The sequence below is a fragment of the Aspergillus multicolor genome (genome assembly GCF_047715735.1).
Source record: "Aspergillus multicolor strain CBS 133.54 unplaced genomic scaffold BDW74scaffold_5, whole genome shotgun sequence".
In the NCBI taxonomy this organism is placed as follows: Eukaryota; Fungi; Ascomycota; class Eurotiomycetes; order Eurotiales; family Aspergillaceae; genus Aspergillus; species Aspergillus multicolor.
In genome coordinates this window covers 363961-384655 of record NW_027395956.1, presented here as the reverse complement: position 1 = coordinate 384655, position 20695 = coordinate 363961, and the positions used below count along the sequence as shown (strand labels likewise).

The window sequence follows — 20695 nt, the reverse complement described above, 5'->3', positions numbered from 1 at the left end:
ACCGGTGGTGTGAGATCAGAATGTGAGCTGGTGGACCTGACGCAAAGTACCGAGTCTAACTATGGTTTGTTAGACTCCCCTTGTCCTAAAGATCACTTTTAAGGGCTGAAGAGCAAGGTTATACCCAGTCTGTATCTTCGCGCACGCAAACTCATCCCATAGCCTACATCCGCTATTCAGTTATCAATTCTACCTAGAAATGCTGGTGATTATTGGGTTACAGTCACCGGGGGGCCGGCTTACGAGAGATCTGCCCAGCAGCCAAACAATTGCCAGGAAAGTGTCCGTCTCTGTGCTACCGCGGAAAGCATTAACGAATGGGGTGGGAAGTGGGTGAAGTCTGCAGTCCGCTCGTATTCTGCTGTGGTCTAACGGAGTCAGCGATGCCCTTCACCGACATTACAGTGCACAGAGTACGATATGTACCTACCTAGGTAGCAGAGGAGTAGATCCTTAAGAACGTGTCCATCTGAGCTTACGTCTAAATCCTGAGCTTTCTTCTCCTAGGGACAGACTTCATCTGCCCTGAGAGGTAATCATGTCCGACCCTCAGAAGCCAGGAGGTCAACCTGGCCGAATATCTGAAGCCGCTTTTCTCGTCAGCTATCCAGCCCCCTTCCCCCCACCCGGCTGTCCTTCCACACATACGTATCCACTGACTGACTCCATCTACTGCAGGGCGTCCAATGGACCATAACAGCCCTAAGCCTCCTCTTCGTTCTCTTCCGCCTCATAATCCGGCACCATATACACACATGTTTCCTGCTCGACGACGTCCTCGTCATCCTCGCGTGGACAATGCACCTCGCATCCGCCATAATCTGGCAGATAAAAGGGCCGGCATTGTACCAGACGTACGAGATGGATAGCGAGAGCTGGGAGACCATAGCAAAGGACATAACCGGCTTCTACCGCGCCATGATCCCGCTTAACATGCTCTACCCGCTTTGTCTCTGGTGCATCAAGCTGGCGTTCCTTGTATTCTTTCGCCGGCTCGGGACGAAAATTCGAAGTCACCAGCTTTGGTGGCTGGTTGTGCTGGTTGTGACGGTTGGACTGGGGATTATGTCTGTTGTTGATACGGACTATAAGTGCATGGCAGTGGATTTTAAGGATATTGCTAGTGAGTTTGAGTTCGCATATTGATGACTTTGCGGCATACCGCTCTAGTGGTTCCTTGCAGCTACCTAGGTTGATTATGGTAATCTAACGACATCTCGTGCTTCCAGTTCAATGCGACACGCCTGCGAAAGTCCAGGTCAAGAAGCGGCTGTTCTACGTTAACTGTGTTGCGGATGTTGTCACAGATTTGATGAGTACGTCCGCCGCGCCCAGTCTTCGCTTGTCCATTAGGTTTGATAAGTCCGATATACCATAGTCCCTCCTACTGACCGAATCCTCGTATACCGTCTTTAGTCCTCTCAATACCCATGCTCATCCTCTGGCGCATCCAAATCAACCTCCGCAAAAAGATCCTCCTGACGTCCATCTTCTCAGCCACGGTGCTAATCATGACCGTTGCAATCCTGCGCGTAACAATCGTCCACTTTCACCACACTGTGCGCGAGGTGCCCTGGTTATGGCTCTGGGCTTCCGTGGAGACAGGCACCGCCATTATTGTTGCTTGCACTGCGTCCTTCAGGCAGTTGTTCGTCACGAAGCAGAACCAGCATCTGTATGGCAATATGGATGGGCGGCAGAGGGCGAGGGAGAAAGCCAGTATGTCATTTGAGTGGCCATATCGAGTCTCTGGAGGTTGGACTTCTCTCTTGATAAAGATTCGTGCTGCTAGGCGTAACAGACAGGGTGGGAAAGTGGAGGCTAAGGCCAAGGCCGAGGGCATGGGTAGTGGAAACGACATTCAATCTGTCTAAGTATGGTTTGTTATATGCTTGATCAACAGGCAAGGGTACGCATGGAATGACTATTACATGCAGTAAAAGAAAGAATTATACAAAATCGTACCCTACTCCTGAGTTTTGAACAAAAAAAAAAGTATAAATCACAGCCTATTTTCATATAAAGGCGGAGGTTATCAATCTGCCCATTCAACATGCGCCCAAAGCACCATATTAAGACTTCTGGATACCATACCTAAGTAGGGCTTGACGGACTGGATACCTGCAACTATTGCCACATGAAACAAAAGCGTTATGGCAATAGTACTAGAGTAACCCCCCGGGTTGTTGGCCGTCACCAACGGCACGCAAAGGAAAAGGAAAGATCGAAAGACTGGAAAAGTTTAAGGTTTCAATTCTAGTGAATGCAATAGACCACGGTGGTGAGCAACTACACAGCCCTCCACTCCGCAAACGAGAACACCGCGGGCTGCAAACAGGGCATCCCGTACGCCCCCTGTGCATAGATCGCAAAATGCGCCCCGGTGTTCGGCGACTCGCGGCCAGGATGCCGGACCGTCAGCGCGGAGCTCGCGATCTCGCCGAGCTTGGTGGGTTCTTGTTGCCCCGGGACAGAGGAAAGGAGCTCGTATTTGGATGGGCGGGCGCGGATCAGCAATTCAAGTTCGGTGGTGGAGGTGATCGGGTGAATATTCTCCTGCAAGGTTCGTTAGCTCTATGCCTGGTATTAATGTTGTAAATGGCTCCAGTCCTATCAGGGTTAGATGGATGGAGGTACCTAAGTGAGACATACCTCGAACTCATCGCCCACCCCGGTATACCCGCGAAACCGCACCTCATACCCGGCTCCCTCTGTCCCCGCTGCAGCCTTCCTAATCCCAATCGACGCATACGCAAACTGCGACCACCAGATCGCCATCCCGGCTTCCTCGAGGGGCTTTTCCGGTGTAAAGCGCAGTCCCACGCGCCAATCACCCGATAGCGCCGTCTGCTTCTGCAAAAGCATGCTCGGGCTCTCGGAGTCGTGGATCCGGTACGCGTTGCCGTAGAGACTTAGAGATCCGGGTGTGTCGGTGAGCGAGTACTCACGCTTCAGCGGCGTGCGGAGATGATACCAGCCGAGTTGCAGGGTGGGGGATGTGAAGTCGTCGCGCCAGGATGTTTGGCTGTGTTGAGTCACGTCTTTTTCTTTCCCGGTCGGGCTGGTTGGAGGCTTCATTTGCATCTCGAGGGAGATGTGTTTTCCGTCATTGACAACCGGCCATCCATTCTGCCACTCCACTGGCGCAAGGAACGTCTCGCGGCCGAGATGCGAGAGCTTCGCCATGCCCTCCCCATCCGCATGTTCTGGCTGAATAACCCTCACGCCCAAGAAAACAGCGAACCAATTTCCTTCTTCCGTCTCCACGAAATCCAAATGCCCCGTACACCGAACCTCTTCGTCCTCCGCATTCCACAAAATCGGATTCACGCCCGCCGGTGCATCCTCCCACGGCCCCAAGGGGCCCTCCCTACTCCTCCGAATCCACTGCTGGTGTCCCTCATCTGTGCCACCTTCAGCAGTAGACAGGTAGTAATGCCCGTCCTTTTGAAAGACATGAGGCCCTTCTGCGATCCCGAGACCATGCCGCGAAATGCAGTTCCAGGTTGGTTGGGAAAGACATCGGCCGCTAGGGAGGTCGATCTCGACGGTGAATGTTGCCAACCCGAGGGCGTGCTTTTGGATGCAGGGATCGGTGATTTGGTTTACGGCGCTGAGGTAGGTTTTGCCGTTGTGGTCGAAGAAGAGCTGCACCTCGACTGTTGGTTCTATGTCTGTGTATTGAGCGGGGGTGCAGAGCGGCACTTACGTCCTGGTCTATCCCCGGGACATCGAAATACACGGGCTCAGACCATGAATCTCTGGCCCAGATATCGTCCGTGGTAACGTAGAATCCGCGAGGGATCACGATGTCCTACACACAAACAACACATCATTAGCCTTTGCCCTCGAATCTAACACAAGTAAAGAAAGTGAAAAGGAGAGAACCCACCCACTCCTTGGGCCGAAACCGCTGCGTACAGCCAACACTAACATAGAACCTCCCCTTTCCCTTCCCTTCCTTCCCTTCCACAGCCTCCGCAGGCTGATACCGTATCGTCGGCGCCCAAACGCCCCCACTCGGCTCAGTCGTGCGCATATCCAGCTGCGAGCGGCGCGTTAGGACATGGCTGATCAACGTCCAGTTCAGTAGGTCTTTGCTGTGGTAGATGGGGATTCCGGGGAAGTACTCGAACGTCGAGGTTACGAGGAAGTAGTCGCTTCCGACGCGCACGATGGAGGGGTCCGGGTTGAAGCCTGGGATTATGGGGTTGTAGAATGTGGTGGGCATGGTGGCTTGGTGAGTATTAGGATCGAGAAGGTAAAGGGAGTGAGGAGTGCGCTTGTGAGCTTGTGGGCGATGGAGGATGTGTGATGGTGGGAGTTAAGTACTCCAAATCCATTCCCATGGTGGAGACGGAGACATCGATGGATTTTGTGGAGTGGAGCGGGCCTCAGGTGGACGGAATATCCACAACCAAGTCCTGATGGGAATGTCACGGTAGAATGACCGCGGTGGATTATCCGAGGCGATAGGTTCCATCTTTAGGGTCCTCGAGTTGTAATGGATTGGTTCGATATGCTTTCAAGAGATATACGGGTAAGAGTCAGTTGAGGCTTCATCTTCAAGGAATACCGATCAAGCCATCAATCATCTGCTGCAGGCTTACGATACGCATTTAAAACACACTCATACACCACCAGTCTTCCCCTCAGCATCACCCCTCTCTCCCTCCCCAGGCCCAGGGAACCTCCTCGTAGCAACCCCCTCCCTGAACGCGCGATCCAGACACGCAAACGACAAATCCTTTGTCTCGGGCACCTCGAACCACACCCATACGGCCGCAATCGCCGTGAGCGCTGCCCACACAAAGGCGGCCTTGGCGCCCAGATCGGCCTGGTCATTGTTAATGAGGTACGGGGTGATAAAGTTAAACAGCCAGTTCGAAAGCGCGTTTGTAAGTGTACACAGTGCCTGCGTCTTGGCCCGCAGGGTGGCGGAGCTGATTTCTCCACTGATACTCCACGACACGGCCCCGATGGTGGGGGCGTAGATGAGTTGCACGAAGTTGATCATGATGGCGATGTAGAGCATCGCGGATTTATGTGTGTCGAATATACCTGCGATGCCGACGGTTAAGAGGATTGTGAAGTTGATAAGTGTGCCGGTGAACAGCATCGGTCGGCGTCCGATGTACCCCATTGCAACCCAGGAGATGACGTTGCCTAGCAGGCCGGCGCCAAAGCCGCCGAGCGCGAGCTGGAAAGAGAGTTGCACATTAAACCCGCTGATTCCCAGAAAGTAGAGGGCTTGAGCGTACAGGGCGATGCCGCTGAATTGCTGGATTAGGAACATGCTGCAGGCGATGCGGGTGCGGCGCCAGTTTGGGCCGCGGAAGCAGTCGGTGTAGCTTTGGGTTGTTGCGATGGATGTCGCTTCGGCAGTGATTTCTTGGTGAAGGGTGGAGATTGCGAGGGGAATATCGTGTTGTGAAGTGTGAAGGGCTTTGAGGCTTTTTGCGGCTGCGTCGAGTTTGTTCTTGCGCACTAGATACCGTGGACTCTCGGGGAGGATGAGCAGGAAGAGAATGATTGCACCTGGGAAAGCCCATTGGGCTGCGAAGACGACTTTGTAGGCGGCTGGCGTCATGATGGAGAAGCGGGTGTTGCCGATTCCAATGGCGGCCATTTGACCGGCGGAGATGAAAAAGCTGGTTGTTGCGATGAGGGCGGACCGGATTCGGATCGGGGCCACTTCGGACACGTAGATTGGGCCTGTTGAGAGAAAGAAACCCATGGCGAAACCGTTGATCTAGGTATGTCAGCAGAGGGAGTTGAGGTTTTGGCGGGTGAAGTACGATTTTGCCAGCGAGCAAAACACCAGCGCTCTCCGAGATATACTGCACAGCCACGCCCACCGCGGACAGGACGGATCCCACGAGCATTCCTGCCTTTCTTCCCCAGCGGTCTGAAAGCGTTCCACAGATGACGCCTCCAATAATCATACCGATGGAGGTCATGGCCGTCCATAGAGCATTCCACTTTGCATCGATCAGGAGCTCACCCTCATACTCGTACCCGTAGACCATCTTAAACGCAGGGAGAGCCATGGTGATGGTGTTGACGCCCACATCAAAGCCCCAGAGCATGGAGCCGATGCAGCAGCATAGCGAGTAGAAGAGGATCTTGCGAGATTCCCAGAGCACGGTCATCAGTGGCACAAGTTGCTGGGCGTCCGGCCGGAGAATGTCTTCGACATGCTTCTCCACATGTTTGTGGTCTTCATCGGTAGAAGGAGTCATTATGAGTGATCAGTCCAAGCAAGGTAGTAAAGTGTGGCGGATTACCCCAGATGAGCCCTCGTCAATTATATGCCAGACTTTTGTGGGGATGACCGGGGGTTGCGAATGGCGTGGTCGCCGTCCACTTTACCCCGGATTATCCGAGGAACGGCCTCCCAAGGTGGACGGACACCCTTTGCCGAGGATGATGGCAAGTTGGGACAAGTGGACGGTCGTGTCTCTTTAATCTTGAAGCAGCTCCAAGCTCATAGTTGCCTTGGCCATTCATTTCCCCCTCCCTATACAATGTCGCTTGCTGAAATATCGACCGAAAATGACACGCACGTCGTCGCTGTCGCGCATAACGTCAAACTGGAGTCTGGAGTCTGCGTCGACGAGATCTCGGACTCTGAGGCTTTGCAAGATGTCGGCTCAGACCACCAAAAGTTACCATACCCAGAGCTATTGCCAGAACTGACACTAGACGAAAAGATCGCTCTCCTCTCAGGCTCAGACTTTGTGCACTCCACCGGCATCCCTCGACTGAGTATTCCACCTCTCAAAGTAAGCCTCTGCGTCCCGCATAACACCACCACCAAGATCCAGTCGTCAACTGACCACATCCAGATCGTCGACTCAATCAACGGCGTCAAAGGCTCAGACCTGCATCACGGAACGCCCACCGCCGTCTTCCCCAGCTCAACGCTCTACGGCTCAACATGGAACAACGCGCTGATGAAAGAGCTCGGAGGATGTCTCGCCCAGCAAGCAAAGCTCAAGTCCGCGCAGGTGATTCTCGGTCCAACGATAAATATCCACCGGGATCCGCGCGGCGGCCGGAACTTCGAGTGCTTCAGTGAAGACCCGCTGCTCTCAGGGCAGCTGGCGGCGGCGATTGTGCGCGGGATACAGGCCCAGGGACTGGCGGCTTGCCCGAAGCACTTTGCGTGCAATGAGAGTGAGTTCATGAGGAGGAGCTATGATGTCTTGGAGGACTATAATGGGCGGACGGTGCGCGAGGTTTATCTCGCGGCGTTTCAGGAGCTGCTCAGGGGGTGTGAGCCGGCGGCTTTGATGGTTAGGTGGGTGTTCTGCTTGTTTCGGGCGGGTTTTGGCTGATCTGGACAGTTATAACAAGCTAAATGGTGTGCATACGACGGAAAGTCCCTTTCTCAAGGAGGTTCTGCGTGACGATTGGGGGTATAATGGCTGCTTGATCTCCGATTGGTTCGCAACAAAGTCGACCGCTGCGTCAATCAATGCCGGTCTGGACCTGGAGATGCCTGGGCCGACTGTGTTCCGTGGCCAAAGGCTGATGAATGCAGTGCGAGAAGAACTCGTCGAAGAAAAGACAATTGACGAAAGCGCCGCACGAGTTCTTGCTCTCGTTGAGGCGGCCAAGGACAGCGTGTCCGGTGCGCCTGAACGCTCGGAGATCCGGCCAGAGACCAATGCCCTCGCCCTGAGGATTGCTTCTGAGGGAATTGTTCTCTTGAAGAACGAACATCACGTCCTGCCCTTGGATATGCGTCTTGCGCCAAAGATAGCCGTGATCGGGGTTCCCGCAGCTGAGCCCGTCATCAGCGGCGGAGGCAGTGCCAGTGCGCCTCCTCAGTACGTTCAACGGTCGCTTGAGTGTCTCCGGACAGCTCATCCTGTGCCATCGCTCGTCCAGTATGTTCGGGGTGTCAACACAAACCGGATCGTCCCCATTGTGCCTCTTGCCCAGACAGAGTCCCATGGCGGCGAGCCTGGGTTCGATATTGCATACTATAACAGCGGGTGTGATGAGCCTGCATACACGGAGCAGCAGACGGTCCCCGTCGTAGCAATGGTCCGCGATCTAAAGCCGGGGCTAAAGGAGACAGGTTTCCGGTTTGAGATCTCAACAACGATTACGCCAACCACCACGGGAATGCACACCTTGGCAGCACGAGTGACGGGTGTTTTCTCGCTGTATGTGGATGACAAGCTGGTCGGCTCGCTATCCGAGCAGGCCGAAGTCTCCATGGAAGACTTCCTCTTCGAGCCAGCTCGGCTAGAGCACAGGGCTCCTGTCTCGATGCTTGCCGGAAGACCCTACCAGGTCCGTCTCGTAACAAACGCTCGAGTCCCGAAGGAGAACGACTACGAGCCGACACCGCATGGTGCGGTCCTCTGCTACGAGGAGTATGTCAACGAGCGCGGCTGCATAGCAGAAGCCGTGCAGACAGCCTCTTCCTCCGACGTAAGCATCATATTCGCCGGCCGAAATCATGAGTACGAATCCGAGGGGTTCGATCTAGTAACGAACAGGCTCCCCGAAGCACAAGTCAAGCTCATCAAAGCCGTAGCCGCTGTTTCGCACAGAACGGTCCTGGTCCTAAACTGCGGCAATCCAATCGATGTTTCACCGTTCGTCGAGGACGTTGACGCAGTCCTGAATGCACATTTTCCTGGTCAAGAAGGCGGGCAAGCAGTGACTGATATTCTGACCGGAAAGACAAATCCTAGCGGTCGGCTTGCGACGACTTGGCCGAAGCGATTCGACCAGGGCCACGTGCCGAGTTTCGACCACTTCCCGGCAAGGTTGACCGACAATGGTTATACGATTCGGTACGCTGAAGGGGTTCAAGTCGGCTATCGGCATCCGGATGTCGAGCGCACCGCGCAGTGGCAGTTTGGGTTCGGGCTGTCGTACACCACGTTTGAGTATTCCGAGCTTGTCATCCGCGAGATGACGCCTTCGAGCATAGCTATTTCAGTCACCGTGGAGAATACGGGCATATACCCCGGCCACGAAGTGGTGCAGGTGTTTGTGGTCCCATCAAGGGCGAAGGTCTGGCGTCCGGCGCGCGAGCTTAAAGGGTATGCTAAAGTCTGGCTGCTTCCCGGTGAGACAGAACTAGTCAGTATACAGCTGCAGAAGAAGGATGCGTTTAGCTACTGGGATGAGATTGCCAAAGAGTGGAAGGTGGAGGCGGGGACCTACCAGCTGGCGGCAGGATCACTGAGCGAGTCTTGGATTGTGGAGAAGGAACTGACTTGGTCGGGGAGATAACACTGAGCTTGTCATAGAAAAGTAGCTGGCTCGGTGTACTTTATTACAGATCGTCAAAGCTCCAATCTATGATGAAAAAAAAGAACTAAAGACTCTGGCGCAGGCATAACACGGAGTGGAAGTGGAGTGGAGCGATCTGGATTCTGGAGAGATGATGGGGGCAGCCCTCAAATTTAGGCTTTCATCCTAAAATGGCTTAGCTCAGGTTTGTACACCACGTGACTGAGTAGCTCTTGGGCATGAATTACGCACTTTCCCTGATTAGGCCGTTTTGATCGCTATCGGCCGCCGTGGCCCGCTTCCCTCCACCTTCCACTCTCCAAGTCCACGTCCACCGCCATCCACCCCAGCCCAGGATGCAATCTGCGAAGCGCCATCGCACATCTAGTAGCATCCCCAGCGAGCGCACTTTTAATTGCCAAAAATGCGACAAGTCCTTCTCGCGAGTCGAGAACCTCACTCGACACGCCGAGAATCGTACGTTTCTCTAGCTTTTCTCCTCCATACGCGCTTGTGCTAACGTCCACTGCGCTACAGACAAACCCAGCGCAAGGTTCTCCTGCGGAGTATGCGACAAACGCTTTACCCGGAGGTAATCGTGACGTTTCCTCGATAGGAGACTAGCTCATGCTAATGCTCGATCAGTGATGTCTTGAAACGCCATCTCAGACTCCATCCTACAATCGAGGACCAACGGCCTGCTACGGTTACCGATGCGACGCCACATTTGATACGGGAGTCTCCCACGGAGCATACTGGGGCTAGTCATCGACAACCAGAGATTAAGTCTCCCGCTATCTATACCAGCATGCAAGCTCCCTGGACCGGGGGCACTGCAGGTCGGAACGATCCTGAATGCTATACCACGGCTACCTCTAGGGCCTATGACTCTCCACTAAGTCATCAGTCTTACCCGACGCTTCCTGATGGGTGCTACGGCATCTATGGCGAAGGGTCATTCGATGCTGACCTGGCTTGGATTCTGGATATGGCTCCACCGGCTTGTATGACGACTGCTTCGTTGCCGGTGCACGAGTATCCTTCGCACGTTAATGCCCTACCAATCAACACGGAAGGTCGTGCTGGGGGTGGCAGCAGTACAACAGTTGACAACAATGATCATTGGCCTGATGCCGACGGCGATGGCAACCCAGAACCTCTCTTCCCACCGCAAGCACCGGTACTAGTTGTCCCAGATGCGGACGGTTGGGTTGATGCGCACGAATTATTGTCTATGTGCACCCTCGACGATGGGCCAGCGCCGCACCTTGCGGTCGATGCTGATACCAGGGCGCGTATACTGACCGCCCTTCAGCAAGAGTCATCGGTACACCATGGTCTACTTCCACCCGACGACGGCCATTTCCCGACTTCTGAAATTCTAGGATACTTTCTCCGACTGTTCTTTGAGCACGTTCATCCCCGGTTTCCGGCCATCCATCGAAATACGTTTGCAGCAGCAACCGCTCCGCCTTTTCTACTGTTGGCCATGATGCTTCTAGGATCGAGTTACTCGAGGAGCGACCGTAAGCGGTTTGTCGCAGTCTATCTCCGTCCGGTAGTAACTATGTTCTCCAGGATACAAGCTCTTGATACCTCATTTGTGAGTTTGGCATCCTTGATAGGTCTCTCTGCCTACTGACTGAAGTACTCAGCTCCGAGAAACCGATAACATTCTTTCGCTACTCTTCCTCTGCACTGCAGCCACCTGGTCTGGGCAGAAATTCGCGTTCGAGTTTGCAGAGGGCGCGCGCGGAATTTTGGTCACCGCGTGCCGCCGCTGCAGACTGCTCGATTGCCGTCCGAAGCCATTATCACCCCCATGCGCCGATGAGGAGCTTTCGCGCTCGATGCGCGGCAAACTACAGCAGTCATGGCGGTCTTGGATTGGCGCGGAGCAGCGAAAAAGACTAGGACTTTCCATCTACGTAAGCACCTGTTCCCTAGTGTTCCTTTCCCGTATACGCGCATTAACATTGACGTTGACTTAATACTGCTCAGCTATTCGACCTCCAATTTCCCGCACTCTTCTACAATCAACCGTATATCTCCAAGGCCGAGACCGTAAACCTCGTCCTTCCCTGCCACGAGACCTTCTGGGAGGCAAAGTCTGCCGCCGCATGGAAGGTTCTTCTCGGGCCCGCTGAGATACCCCCATCAACGTACTTCATGGTGCCACTCGATACTTGTCTACTATACCCCGCGATCGAACGCAAACCGCCATACGCGCCGATCGATCCTTTCAGCAAGACGCTGCTCATGTACGCTCTGTTCACGCACATATTTGAGTGGAGACAGTCGCTGAACCTCGTACTACATTCAGCATTCATCCGTGGGTCGGAGGGTACGGGGCCTGGCGAGGGTCTAGTCGAGCGGCAGACGTGGCTACGTGATGCGTTAGATGCATGGATGAGTGCGTACCACACTAACCATAGTGATGGAGCTCCAGCACCGGACGCGGCACTTCTCCTACACTTTCTCGCGCGCATTCATCTTGATATTAACGTCTCCGATCTCCACCTCTTCGCGGGCCGTTCGGGGCTAGACGAGGATATTCAACTCGCTGAGGACTCTCTTCGCAGATGGTGTCGGAGTGGGGACTCCGCGAGAACAATGCATAATGTCCAGGAGATGCTCGACCTTGCACACCGAACCATTGAGGCAGGAAGAGAACCGCAGTGCGGGTTTGAGGTTTCGGTCGCTTTGTTCACGGGCGGGCTCATGTGCTGGATGAATGCGAAGCTTGCTGCCGGTGGATCCAGAGTTCAGGCTGAATCTCAGGTATGATGATTTCTTACGGTGGAGTCCCCTACATATTGTGGTCTAACTCCAGTGCTGCAGATCAATATGGCAAGTGATGCGCTCGATCAGATTAGTTGCTGGGGCATCTGTTCGAATTTTTCTCGGATCCTAAGAAGGTTCATTGAGTAGGTACATGTCTTATGAGAGGTTCTTCAGTGAACTTTACGCTCTCAAACAAGAAACTACGGCGCTCAATCACGACCTCAAATTGTGGGAGTAAGCCTGGGGCGATGAGCTCAAGCCTACGGCGGTCGGGTATGTGACTTCGACACGGCCTAGGTATTGGACCAGCTCAGTTGGGGTTCCGGCGTGGGCTCATGGCTAGGGCAAATCGCTTCTATCCCCTGCCACCTGCCTGAAGTTTTTGCGAGTTTGATGACTCGAAAAGGCGCACCTGCAATCCCGGGGAAACCCCTAACCAACATAAATTCGGATTAGCCTTATATGGGTTAATCCTACATCCGCCGCTATTTGTGGCTACTTGGCTACCGATTGCCCCATCTGCAATGCAGGCGCTTATGCGGGAGTGTGTAGCCTGGGTCGGGACACACATGGGGATAGGACATGCGAGGTTCCTTGTGAAGGTGATTATCTCTCTTTTGTTTTTCTGCTTTATAGACTTGCTCTGCAGCTCCGCAAATCGAGAGCCAGTGCTGGTGGATGCATGATTGTGTGGGCAGGGCTACTTCAAGGTTGTCAAAATCAGACTAGCGATACTTCGATCCCGATCTCCAGCTACCTACGTATTAGTACTTTTCCAAAGAGCTTGAGCAAACATTGCGGACAATCAACGGGCTCGGTGACTGCAATGCGACAGGATCCACGGTTTGCGTTCTTTCACCTGAGACTGAGGCGCGCGTGATGCGACAAAGCCCTAGCCAGTTCTCTTTGTCCGCCACTTGTTTTACTGGTTGTGCTATTTACAGAGTTCACTGGTGTTGGTTTCTTTGTCTGCATCAGAATTCCTCTTTCCCAACTATCTTGAGACGGGGGCATAGTTGGATTTCTTCAGCAGCCTGCTATCTCGAGGTCTTTAACATCTCAGCAAAGGGTCTGTCTAACCTATTTTTGAACAGGCGACAACGAACTCTATATAATCTTTGCTTGGTGCATTTTTTACCCGCCATATTCTCAACAATTCAAAAATCTCACTGATGAAAAGCCGTCGAGTCGTACTCCGCCACCATGTTCAAAGTCATCATCGCCTTTCTCCTAGTACCTCTGGCACTCACCTCACCCCTCCTCGCGCCGTTTCGACGATATCTCCACCCCATCTGGCGCCTAATCGAATGGCTCCTGCGCATCATCATCAGCTTTTTCTTCAACTGTGACACAAAATGCCAAACTAAGTTCTTCAAGAGATACAAGAAGCTTTCATGGGGCGGAATCATCAATGGCGCATTCAGCGGCACTCCTGCCAGATTCCTCCCAAGATGGGTCAGACGTCTATTCTCCGGCATCTTTAGCAGTCTATACAATATGTCAATATGGGAACCTCTCAAATTCTATGTCGGAAAGGCCATGTCCGACCAGATGGGCACATACTTCTTGTACCTTGTCGCTTTTCGATACCTCCGCATGGTCGGTCTCCTCTACGGCGCCATCTGGAAACACCGCGTGACGCCTGTGCCAGAAAGACCAAATGTGCGTCCGACAGATTGCACGGTGATTCTCCCAACCTCTGACCCGCGTCGGAATCCCGATTTCGAAGAGTGCCTCAATTCATGCCTCGCCAACAAGCCAAGCACGATCATCATTGTAACAAACAGCAGCGCACTGGTCGAGGCAACGAAGCCCATCGTGGCTCCCTACGAGCAGCGCTTCCCCCACACTAACATCAACGTCAAATCTTGCCACTACTCGGAGGCTACCAAGCGCCAACAAATTGCCTACGGGCTGGGCCATGTCAAAACCAAGGTCACCGTTTTCCTCGACGAACACGTCTTCTGGCCCTCTCCGCGCTTCCTCCCAGCCCTCATCGCCCCCTTTAACAATGAGGAGGGTAAAGTCGGCCTTGTCGGCACAAAGAAGCGCGGCCGCCGCAGCGAGACAGGCTTGAGCTCCTTCTGGAACATGCTCGGCGCGATATATCTCGAGCGTCAGAATTTTGAACTTCACACCACCAACGCTCTAGATGGTGGTGTAGTCGCTGTTTCAAGTCTGACCTCCGCGCATCGATCTACCATTATAACAAATTGCCGCTTCCGGGATGCATTTGTGGACCAGTGCTATCTTTTTGGTAAATTTGAGGCAGACGACGGCGACATCGACGCCTTCATTACCCGCTGGAATATCAAGGAGGGCTTCAAGGTGAAAATTCAGCACTCCGCCGACACGTGCATCGAGACAACCGTTTCGTCTACATTTGGCGGCCTTCTTTCTCAAATTGTTGTGGAATACCGCAGCACCTGGCGAAACCACTGCGCCGCTGTCTTCACATTCTGTACCTTCTTTAAACAGCCGGTCTGCACCTGGAAAGTGTATCTCATCTGGTTCATAAATTTCACGGCATTCAACGACATCGCGCAGATATACACGCTCCGCAACAGCAGACTCGGTCTGGAGCCAAACGCACTCACCTATTTGATATACGTCATGCTGGTTTCGAAGGTCATCAAGATTGCACCGTATTTCTTCCGCCACCCGAGCGATATCCTCTTCCTGCTGCCGTATCTGGTCTTCACATACCTCCAGAGTTTATTAAAGCTGTACGCCGGTTTGACATTCTTCTTCACGAACAGTGGACCAGATCGGTACGCCGAGGCTGAAGCCGAAGCTGCCGCTGCCGCTGCGTCCCTGCGCCCATTCGGCCGCCCAAAGCCCGTTCCTCCGCGCCCGCACCAGAGCCCCTATCAACCCGTGCCCGCGAGTTCATACCTCAAACCACCGCGCGCAACCCACCGCAATCTAGCGGGCGTCAGCACCGCGGAAGACCTGTTTTCATACGAGCGGCAGGCTGACCGCGTCGCGCGGGCTGTGCGCGAGGACGCGCCGTCCCCTGTTTCGCCGGCTGTTTTTAGGGCACGGCCGGCGCAGAGGGCGCCGACGTCGGCGCCTGCCCCTTCCCCTGCGCCTGCGCCGAAGAAGCGTGGACGGCCAAGGCAAACGCCCAATCTGGACCAGGATGAGTGGGGGGCGTCGCCAAACCCTACACCAAAGACGACGCCCAAGGGGTCACCGGCGCTTAAAGGTGGGGCGAAGAGGGGGAGGGGGAGGCCGAGGAAGAATCCGTTGTAGATTAGTATAGACATTGGGTGGTGTTTTTGTTTATTGGATTTCATCATTAGAACTGGAATGATTTCGTTTGGATGTTCAAGCTTCTTGATTTTTCTTGCCTATCTTTGGACGCTTGGCTTATTTCTGTTCCACTGCATCTTTCTTTCAATCGCGATCCGTTCGCTCTTTCATACCTGTCGTGGTAGCACAGCAGGCTACAGCTTGTACTCAGCATGTTCGATAGACAGGACGGGCTTCTTGTTTACAGGTGCCTTGATAGCGATTATGTACAGGTCCTTGACTCTGGAGTTGGCGATGAGGTGGATGTCAACTACATGTGCCTTTCTGGCAAGGACTGTGGTACGGATGGTTATTCCAACCATGCTACCACTGTGGTGATGGCCATTGTTTCAGAGCACAGAGATACAAAGGTGCAATGGCCTTGCCCCCGCCATCCATGAATCTATCTACATCAACTTTGCTTGTACTTTCTACGGGCGCTTGACCCAGTTGTATCGTAGTCCACTTAGTCACAGGGAGCTCCGGCTTTCCTTCGGAGCATAGCGAGCATCGAGATGGCCCAATTAACGCAAAATATTGGACTTGCAAGCCTATCGCGCTCCAAATATATATTATCCATCCACTACTTCAGAACCATACCGCGATATATCCAACAACGAGAGTCAACCTCGAACACAACCTGTAGCACACTAATCGAAGTATCATCTATGTAGACACTAAGCATATTGACTCATATCAGTGTTAGACGTCCCACAAGCGCGCATAATCCGCAAAAAAAGAGCGCAAACCGATCTCCTCGAAAGGGAGCTTGGTAAAGTTTATTTACTATATTATTTATAGATTACAAGTATTTCTCAACCAGCAGTCGCGTGGTCTAATGGTTATGATTTCCCGTTCACAGAGTGAGCATTCCTGCCTATGGTAGAATACCGGGAAGGTTCCCGGTTCGATCCCGGGCGCGACTATTCTTTTTGTTTTTTTGTCCAGTGTGAACTACTCCTTTGTTCTCGTGTATTGATGCGATCGCAACAAAGAAACTTCTTTTTAAATGTCAAGGTAACATTCGAAATAAGATTGGCTACTCCTCGCCGGTTTATCTAATGTTTAAACCACTCCCTTGAGCGATTGATCGAACGCCCATATTATCGGACCTTTTTCAACTGATGGCTGTAGCCCTAAGTCAACGGGTATTTACCCTACCGACTGCGTGTAGTTATCTATCCACCACGGCATACAAACTGTATAGAAGTCCAACCCAGCCTCGAGTTCGGTTAGCTAGGTAAAGCTTATTCTACTCTTCATACTGCAACCATACGCTATGATGCCCTTCTTCCTCTCCAGCCCTCGTCGGTCGTCGGAGCTCCGACGTTATCAGGATCGGCGCCTCCGCTATCACTATCTGTATCAATCACCCGGGGTCCCTCCAGGTTGTGTATGGAGCCAAGAATCCATGCATGATGGAGCTCTTATCAACGCCACAGCTAGCGTCTGTATATGACTCGCGAACCCCCGGTCGCGCCCAGCCCTAGTTCACCACAACCTGTCCCAGCAGGCAACGTGCAAGATGCGCCCATCCACCCGGTCACGACTGGCCAACGCAAAGAAGTACATCCAAACCCGCGATGCCCCGGAGAAGGGCGCGGCGTACTTTAACGAGGATCTGCTTCCCACGCCGCCGGGTATGTCATCCAGGATAGCTTCAATTGTCAAGGGTATGCTAACGAGCTGTATACGGTAGAGCATCGAACATGGACAATCCTCCACTTCTTCACATACTACCTCACAACCACCTTCTCCCCGAGCAGCTACAATTTAGGTGCGACGCTGATCAGTCTCGGCCTGGTACGCCACCCAAACTCCCCCCAAGTCATTGCTTGCCCTAACTAGCTCCCAGCGCTGGTGGCACTGCCTCCTCGCCGCCGTAATCGGCTCCTTCATCCTATCCATAATCGTCGTGCTCAATTCCCGCGGCGCAACCCGCTACCACGTCGGATACCCCGTCTACATCCGCGCCTCCTCCGGAATCGGGGGATCCCGCCTCTTCGTGATTGTTCGTGCCTCCGTCGCAATAATCTACTTCGCCACGCAGTCGTATTACGGGGGCATGATCACGAGTGTGTGTCTGCGGTGCATCTTCGGTAACTCCTGGGTCAATCTGCCCAATAGACTCCCACTCTCTGCCGGGATAACAAGTCGTGATCTGCTTGCGTTCTTTGTGTTCTGGATCGTCCAGTTTGGGGTTATGTTTCTGCATCCCACGGTCCTGCGCCATTTATTCGTCGTCAAGGCTGTGTATACCACCGTTGCCCTGCTGGGCGTCCTAGGCTGGGCAGTGCACATGAACGGCGGGAGTTTGGGCGATTTCACCTTCGACGGACAGGTTAACCTGCACGGCTCCGCGCTGGTCTGGCCCATGATTCAGGCGATTAACAGCGTGATGGGCGCTTTGTGTCCAATTCTCGTGAACCAGCCTGATGTGGCGCGGTACGCGACGCGGCCGTCGCAGGCGACGTGGTCGCAGAGTCTGGGTATCTTGATCAGCAAAGTGCTCGTGATGTTCGTGAGCTGCGCGACGACAAGCGCGACGACGCAATTCCTCGGCAAGAGCTTCTGGAATGTGTGGGATTTGTACGATGAGATTCTATCCCAGTATTGGGGGGCGCAGGCTAGGGCGGGGATGTTCTTTGCGAGTCTCGTATGTTCCCTCCATACCATATGCACCAACACGTCCCTTACAAGTTATATGAGATGAGGTGGGTGCTAACAAGTGAGTGTATGTGTAGGGCATGGTCCTCGCCATAATCGCCACCAACGCCGGCACAAACTCCCTCCCCGTCGGCGCGGACCTCTCGGGCCTGCTGCCTAGATACATCAACATCGTCCGCGGGCAGATCCTCTGCGCATTGTTGGCGCCGCTCTGCGTCCCCTGGAAGATTATCTCGTCTGCACAATCCTTTTTGACTTTTCTGGGTAGCTATACGGTCTTCCTAATGCCGACCTGCGGCATCATGATCGTGGACTACTGGATCCTGAGACGGGGGAACTTCCACGTGCCCAGTCTGTACACGAAGGAACCCGGGAGCGTGTATGCTTATTTCCACGGGTGGAATCTACGCGCGATTGCGGCGTGGGCGGGGGGCGTTGGGTTCACGGTGCATGGGATTGCAGGGAGTTTGGGGGATGGGACGGCTGTGGGGCAGGCGAGTAAGGATATGTATAAGCTGGGGTTTTTGTTGAGTTTTGCGATGGGAAGTGCGCTGTTTTATGGGTTGAATATTGTTTGGCCGGTGAGGATTTTGGAGGAGGAGGATGGGGGGAGGGGACTGGGGTTTGAGGAGATGGCGGGGACGGAGGGGTTCTTGGAGGGGGAGAGCGTGAACGGGATTAGGGCTGGGTTTAGGACAAGTGGGAGGGTGTTGGTGGGTGAGGAGGTAGAGAAGGAGGTTAAGTATAGGGTGAAGGAGGTCTGATTGCTTGATTAACTGTTGTTTGTATTAGAGCGTGTAGCTATAATAATCCAGTTGCTTTGTGCGGTGTTGCATCATCACCCTTAGGATGTATGCTCTCAGGGCTTCGGGCGCTGACAGTTTACCTAACCGCATCTTTGCATCCAACCCAGCAACGTGAGCAACAACAAACTGCAAGCTTATCGCAATCACCTTGTAGATAATGAGTAACTCCATAACCCTGGTTGATAAGACCTTGTTACCCCGCTCTGATAATCACAACTTCTCGAGATAAGGTAGGTACCCTGCTAGTACTTCATGATAAGGAGCTGTTACCCCGCAACGGCCAACCCGTCTGCCCATTGCACATTGCACAATCCATCATATCATATCCAGTATGTCAATGTTTCAATAGCTTCCTGCTACCTCATTACATCTAACGTACCCTACTTGTCACCACTCTTCCCCTCCATCCACTTCCCATTCGGGTTATACGGAAACTTCTCCCGCATATGCTTCGCGATATCGCGCCTCGTCGTGACCCACACCCCCTCCTTCTCCGCCACATACAGCATGAACTTCCTCAGCGCCTCGCACCGTCCCGGCTTTCCAATGATTCTCGTATGCAGCGGGATATTCATCATCTTGCCGCCCTCGCGGTACAGCATGTCGAAGGTGTTCTTCAGATACTGCTCGTAGGATTCGGCCACCGAAGACCCGAAGCCCGGCGACATGTGGAATTTGCCGTCGTTGCAGTCGTACTGTCCACACACACACACACATTAGCATACACTCCTGAGGTAAAGAGAAACAAGTGGGAAGGAGGCGTACATTGTAAGGAATAAGCAACATCCCCTTCCTATCCTTCTCCTCCTTGCCACTCTCCCACGGCAAATCCAACCAATACGGCACATCATCATTATAAACCTCGGAGCTCCAGAGGAACTCCTCGCCCATATCCTCCCAAATCTCAGGGAACTTCGCATGCGTCTGCGGCGTCCCGCGGCCGAAGTACGCGCCAACCGGCATCTCGCCGCTCACCTCTTTCAGCACCTCCAACGTCTTAACAATATACTCCTTCTCCTGCTCGGGCGTGTACTCCCAAATATCCAGCCAGCGGTACCCGTGCGCCGCGATCTCGTGGCCGTCGCGCACAAGCGCTTTTGCAAAGGACGGGTTCTTCTGCAACGCCACGGCAACCGCGAATGTCGTGAAGTTCCAGTTGAATTCTTTGAAGAGGCGCAGCAATCGCCAGGAGGCGCTCCGGGATCCGTACTCGAAATCTTGCTCTGCGTTCAGGTACCGTGCGCCCTGTTTGAAGCCGCCGCTCGACCCCTTTTCCCAGAGGTAGGGCTCGGAATGCGCGTCGCCGTCTAGGATGCTGCGTTCGCCGCCTTCTTCCTGGGTACTGTTAGCTGGAAAAGGGAGAAGAGGGAGAGGGGAAGAGTGGACGTACGTAGTTAAGCACGAAGGAGACGGCGATGCGGGCGTTGTTGGGCCATTGTGGGTTGAAGCCTTCTTCGCCGAAGCCTGGGGTCAGGGTGTTAGTACAGTAGGAGCGTTATTTGAACTGGATCAGGGGGTGATAGAGACCTTCGAAGTCCCGAGGGATGCTGTATTTCTCCTCAATGACGGGCATATTGACTGAAGTAGAGTGTAATGGACCAGTTAAGATGTAGTCCGTAGAACAGGAGTGCCTGAGGAAGGGCTCTAGAGAGACAATCGTTTATATCTATCTACCTACCTACTCCAACCGGAACTGTTCTCCAACTCCTCACTTATCAGCATATCAGTCTCCCACTATCAGCGTACCGTATCACTATCTCCATCTCCAACTCCAACGGCCGTGTAATCGTATAGTGTCGGAGCAAGATAGGAGATCCGTCGGAGTGCCGATCCCCACCTGCTCGTCTGATAACAATTGAGATAAATGTTGGAGGCCTCAACCC

The 20695-nt window shown here is 53.6% G+C and overlaps 8 protein-coding genes and 1 non-coding gene across 9 annotated transcripts; 6 read left to right on the top strand and 3 right to left on the bottom strand.

Moving 5' to 3' along the window:
• Positions 1–538: 538 nt before the first annotated feature.
• On the top strand, positions 539–1874 carry BDW74DRAFT_175509 (uncharacterized protein; the record flags this gene model as incomplete). Its single annotated transcript, XM_073728344.1, has 4 exons — positions 539–598; positions 679–1123; positions 1230–1316; positions 1417–1874. 4 exons carry the CDS (start codon positions 539–541, stop codon positions 1872–1874), a joined length of 1050 nt encoding a protein of 349 aa, XP_073586455.1.
• Positions 1875–2289: 415 nt separating this feature from the next.
• On the bottom strand, positions 2290–4231 carry BDW74DRAFT_175508 (glycoside hydrolase family 43 protein; the record flags this gene model as incomplete). Its single annotated transcript, XM_073728343.1, has 4 exons — positions 2290–2556; positions 2653–3648; positions 3710–3814; positions 3893–4231. The coding sequence occupies 4 exons, from the start codon at positions 4229–4231 to the stop codon at positions 2290–2292; spliced, it is 1707 nt and encodes a 568-aa protein (XP_073586454.1).
• Positions 4232–4630: 399 nt separating this feature from the next.
• BDW74DRAFT_189167 (general substrate transporter) lies at positions 4631–6352 on the bottom strand (the record flags this gene model as incomplete). The annotated part of the gene is made up of 2 exons (XM_073731905.1): positions 5799–6352; positions 4631–5752 (listed from the first exon to the last, which is right to left on the bottom strand). The coding sequence occupies exons 1-2, from the start codon at positions 6240–6242 to the stop codon at positions 4631–4633; spliced, it is 1566 nt and encodes a 521-aa protein (XP_073586453.1). The 5' UTR covers positions 6243–6352.
• A 175-nt stretch (positions 6353–6527) lies between these two features.
• Positions 6528–9261, top strand: BDW74DRAFT_189166 (glycosyl hydrolase family protein; the record flags this gene model as incomplete). The annotated part of the gene is made up of 3 exons (XM_073731904.1): positions 6528–6785; positions 6849–7303; positions 7350–9261. The coding sequence occupies 3 exons, from the start codon at positions 6528–6530 to the stop codon at positions 9259–9261; spliced, it is 2625 nt and encodes an 874-aa protein (XP_073586452.1).
• A 356-nt stretch (positions 9262–9617) lies between these two features.
• Positions 9618–12048, top strand: BDW74DRAFT_175505 (C2H2-type zinc finger protein; the record flags this gene model as incomplete). The annotated part of the gene is made up of 5 exons (XM_073728342.1): positions 9618–9738; positions 9799–9853; positions 9907–10864; positions 10917–11189; positions 11263–12048. 5 exons carry the CDS (start codon positions 9618–9620, stop codon positions 12046–12048), a joined length of 2193 nt encoding a protein of 730 aa, XP_073586451.1.
• A 1536-nt stretch (positions 12049–13584) lies between these two features.
• Positions 13585–15300, top strand: BDW74DRAFT_166387 (uncharacterized protein; the record flags this gene model as incomplete). Its single annotated transcript, XM_073726548.1, has 2 exons — positions 13585–14979; positions 15019–15300. 2 exons carry the CDS (start codon positions 13585–13587, stop codon positions 15298–15300), a joined length of 1677 nt encoding a protein of 558 aa, XP_073586450.1.
• An 863-nt stretch (positions 15301–16163) lies between these two features.
• On the top strand, positions 16164–16265 carry BDW74DRAFT_t79. Its single transcript has one exon. It is a non-coding gene; the product is annotated as a tRNA-Val (tRNA).
• A 599-nt stretch (positions 16266–16864) lies between these two features.
• Positions 16865–18770, top strand: BDW74DRAFT_166386 (nucleobase cation symporter-1 family protein; the record flags this gene model as incomplete). The annotated part of the gene is made up of 3 exons (XM_073726547.1): positions 16865–17005; positions 17195–17995; positions 18084–18770. 3 exons carry the CDS (start codon positions 16865–16867, stop codon positions 18768–18770), a joined length of 1629 nt encoding a protein of 542 aa, XP_073586449.1.
• Positions 18771–18992: 222 nt separating this feature from the next.
• Positions 18993–20585, bottom strand: BDW74DRAFT_112265 (uncharacterized protein). Its single transcript, XM_073721813.1, has 4 exons — positions 20340–20585; positions 20203–20276; positions 19578–20147; positions 18993–19507 (listed from the first exon to the last, which is right to left on the bottom strand). The coding sequence occupies exons 1-4, from the start codon at positions 20383–20385 to the stop codon at positions 19193–19195; spliced, it is 1005 nt and encodes a 334-aa protein (XP_073586448.1). The 5' UTR covers positions 20386–20585; the 3' UTR covers positions 18993–19192.
• Between the last annotated feature and the right edge of the window lie 110 nt (positions 20586–20695).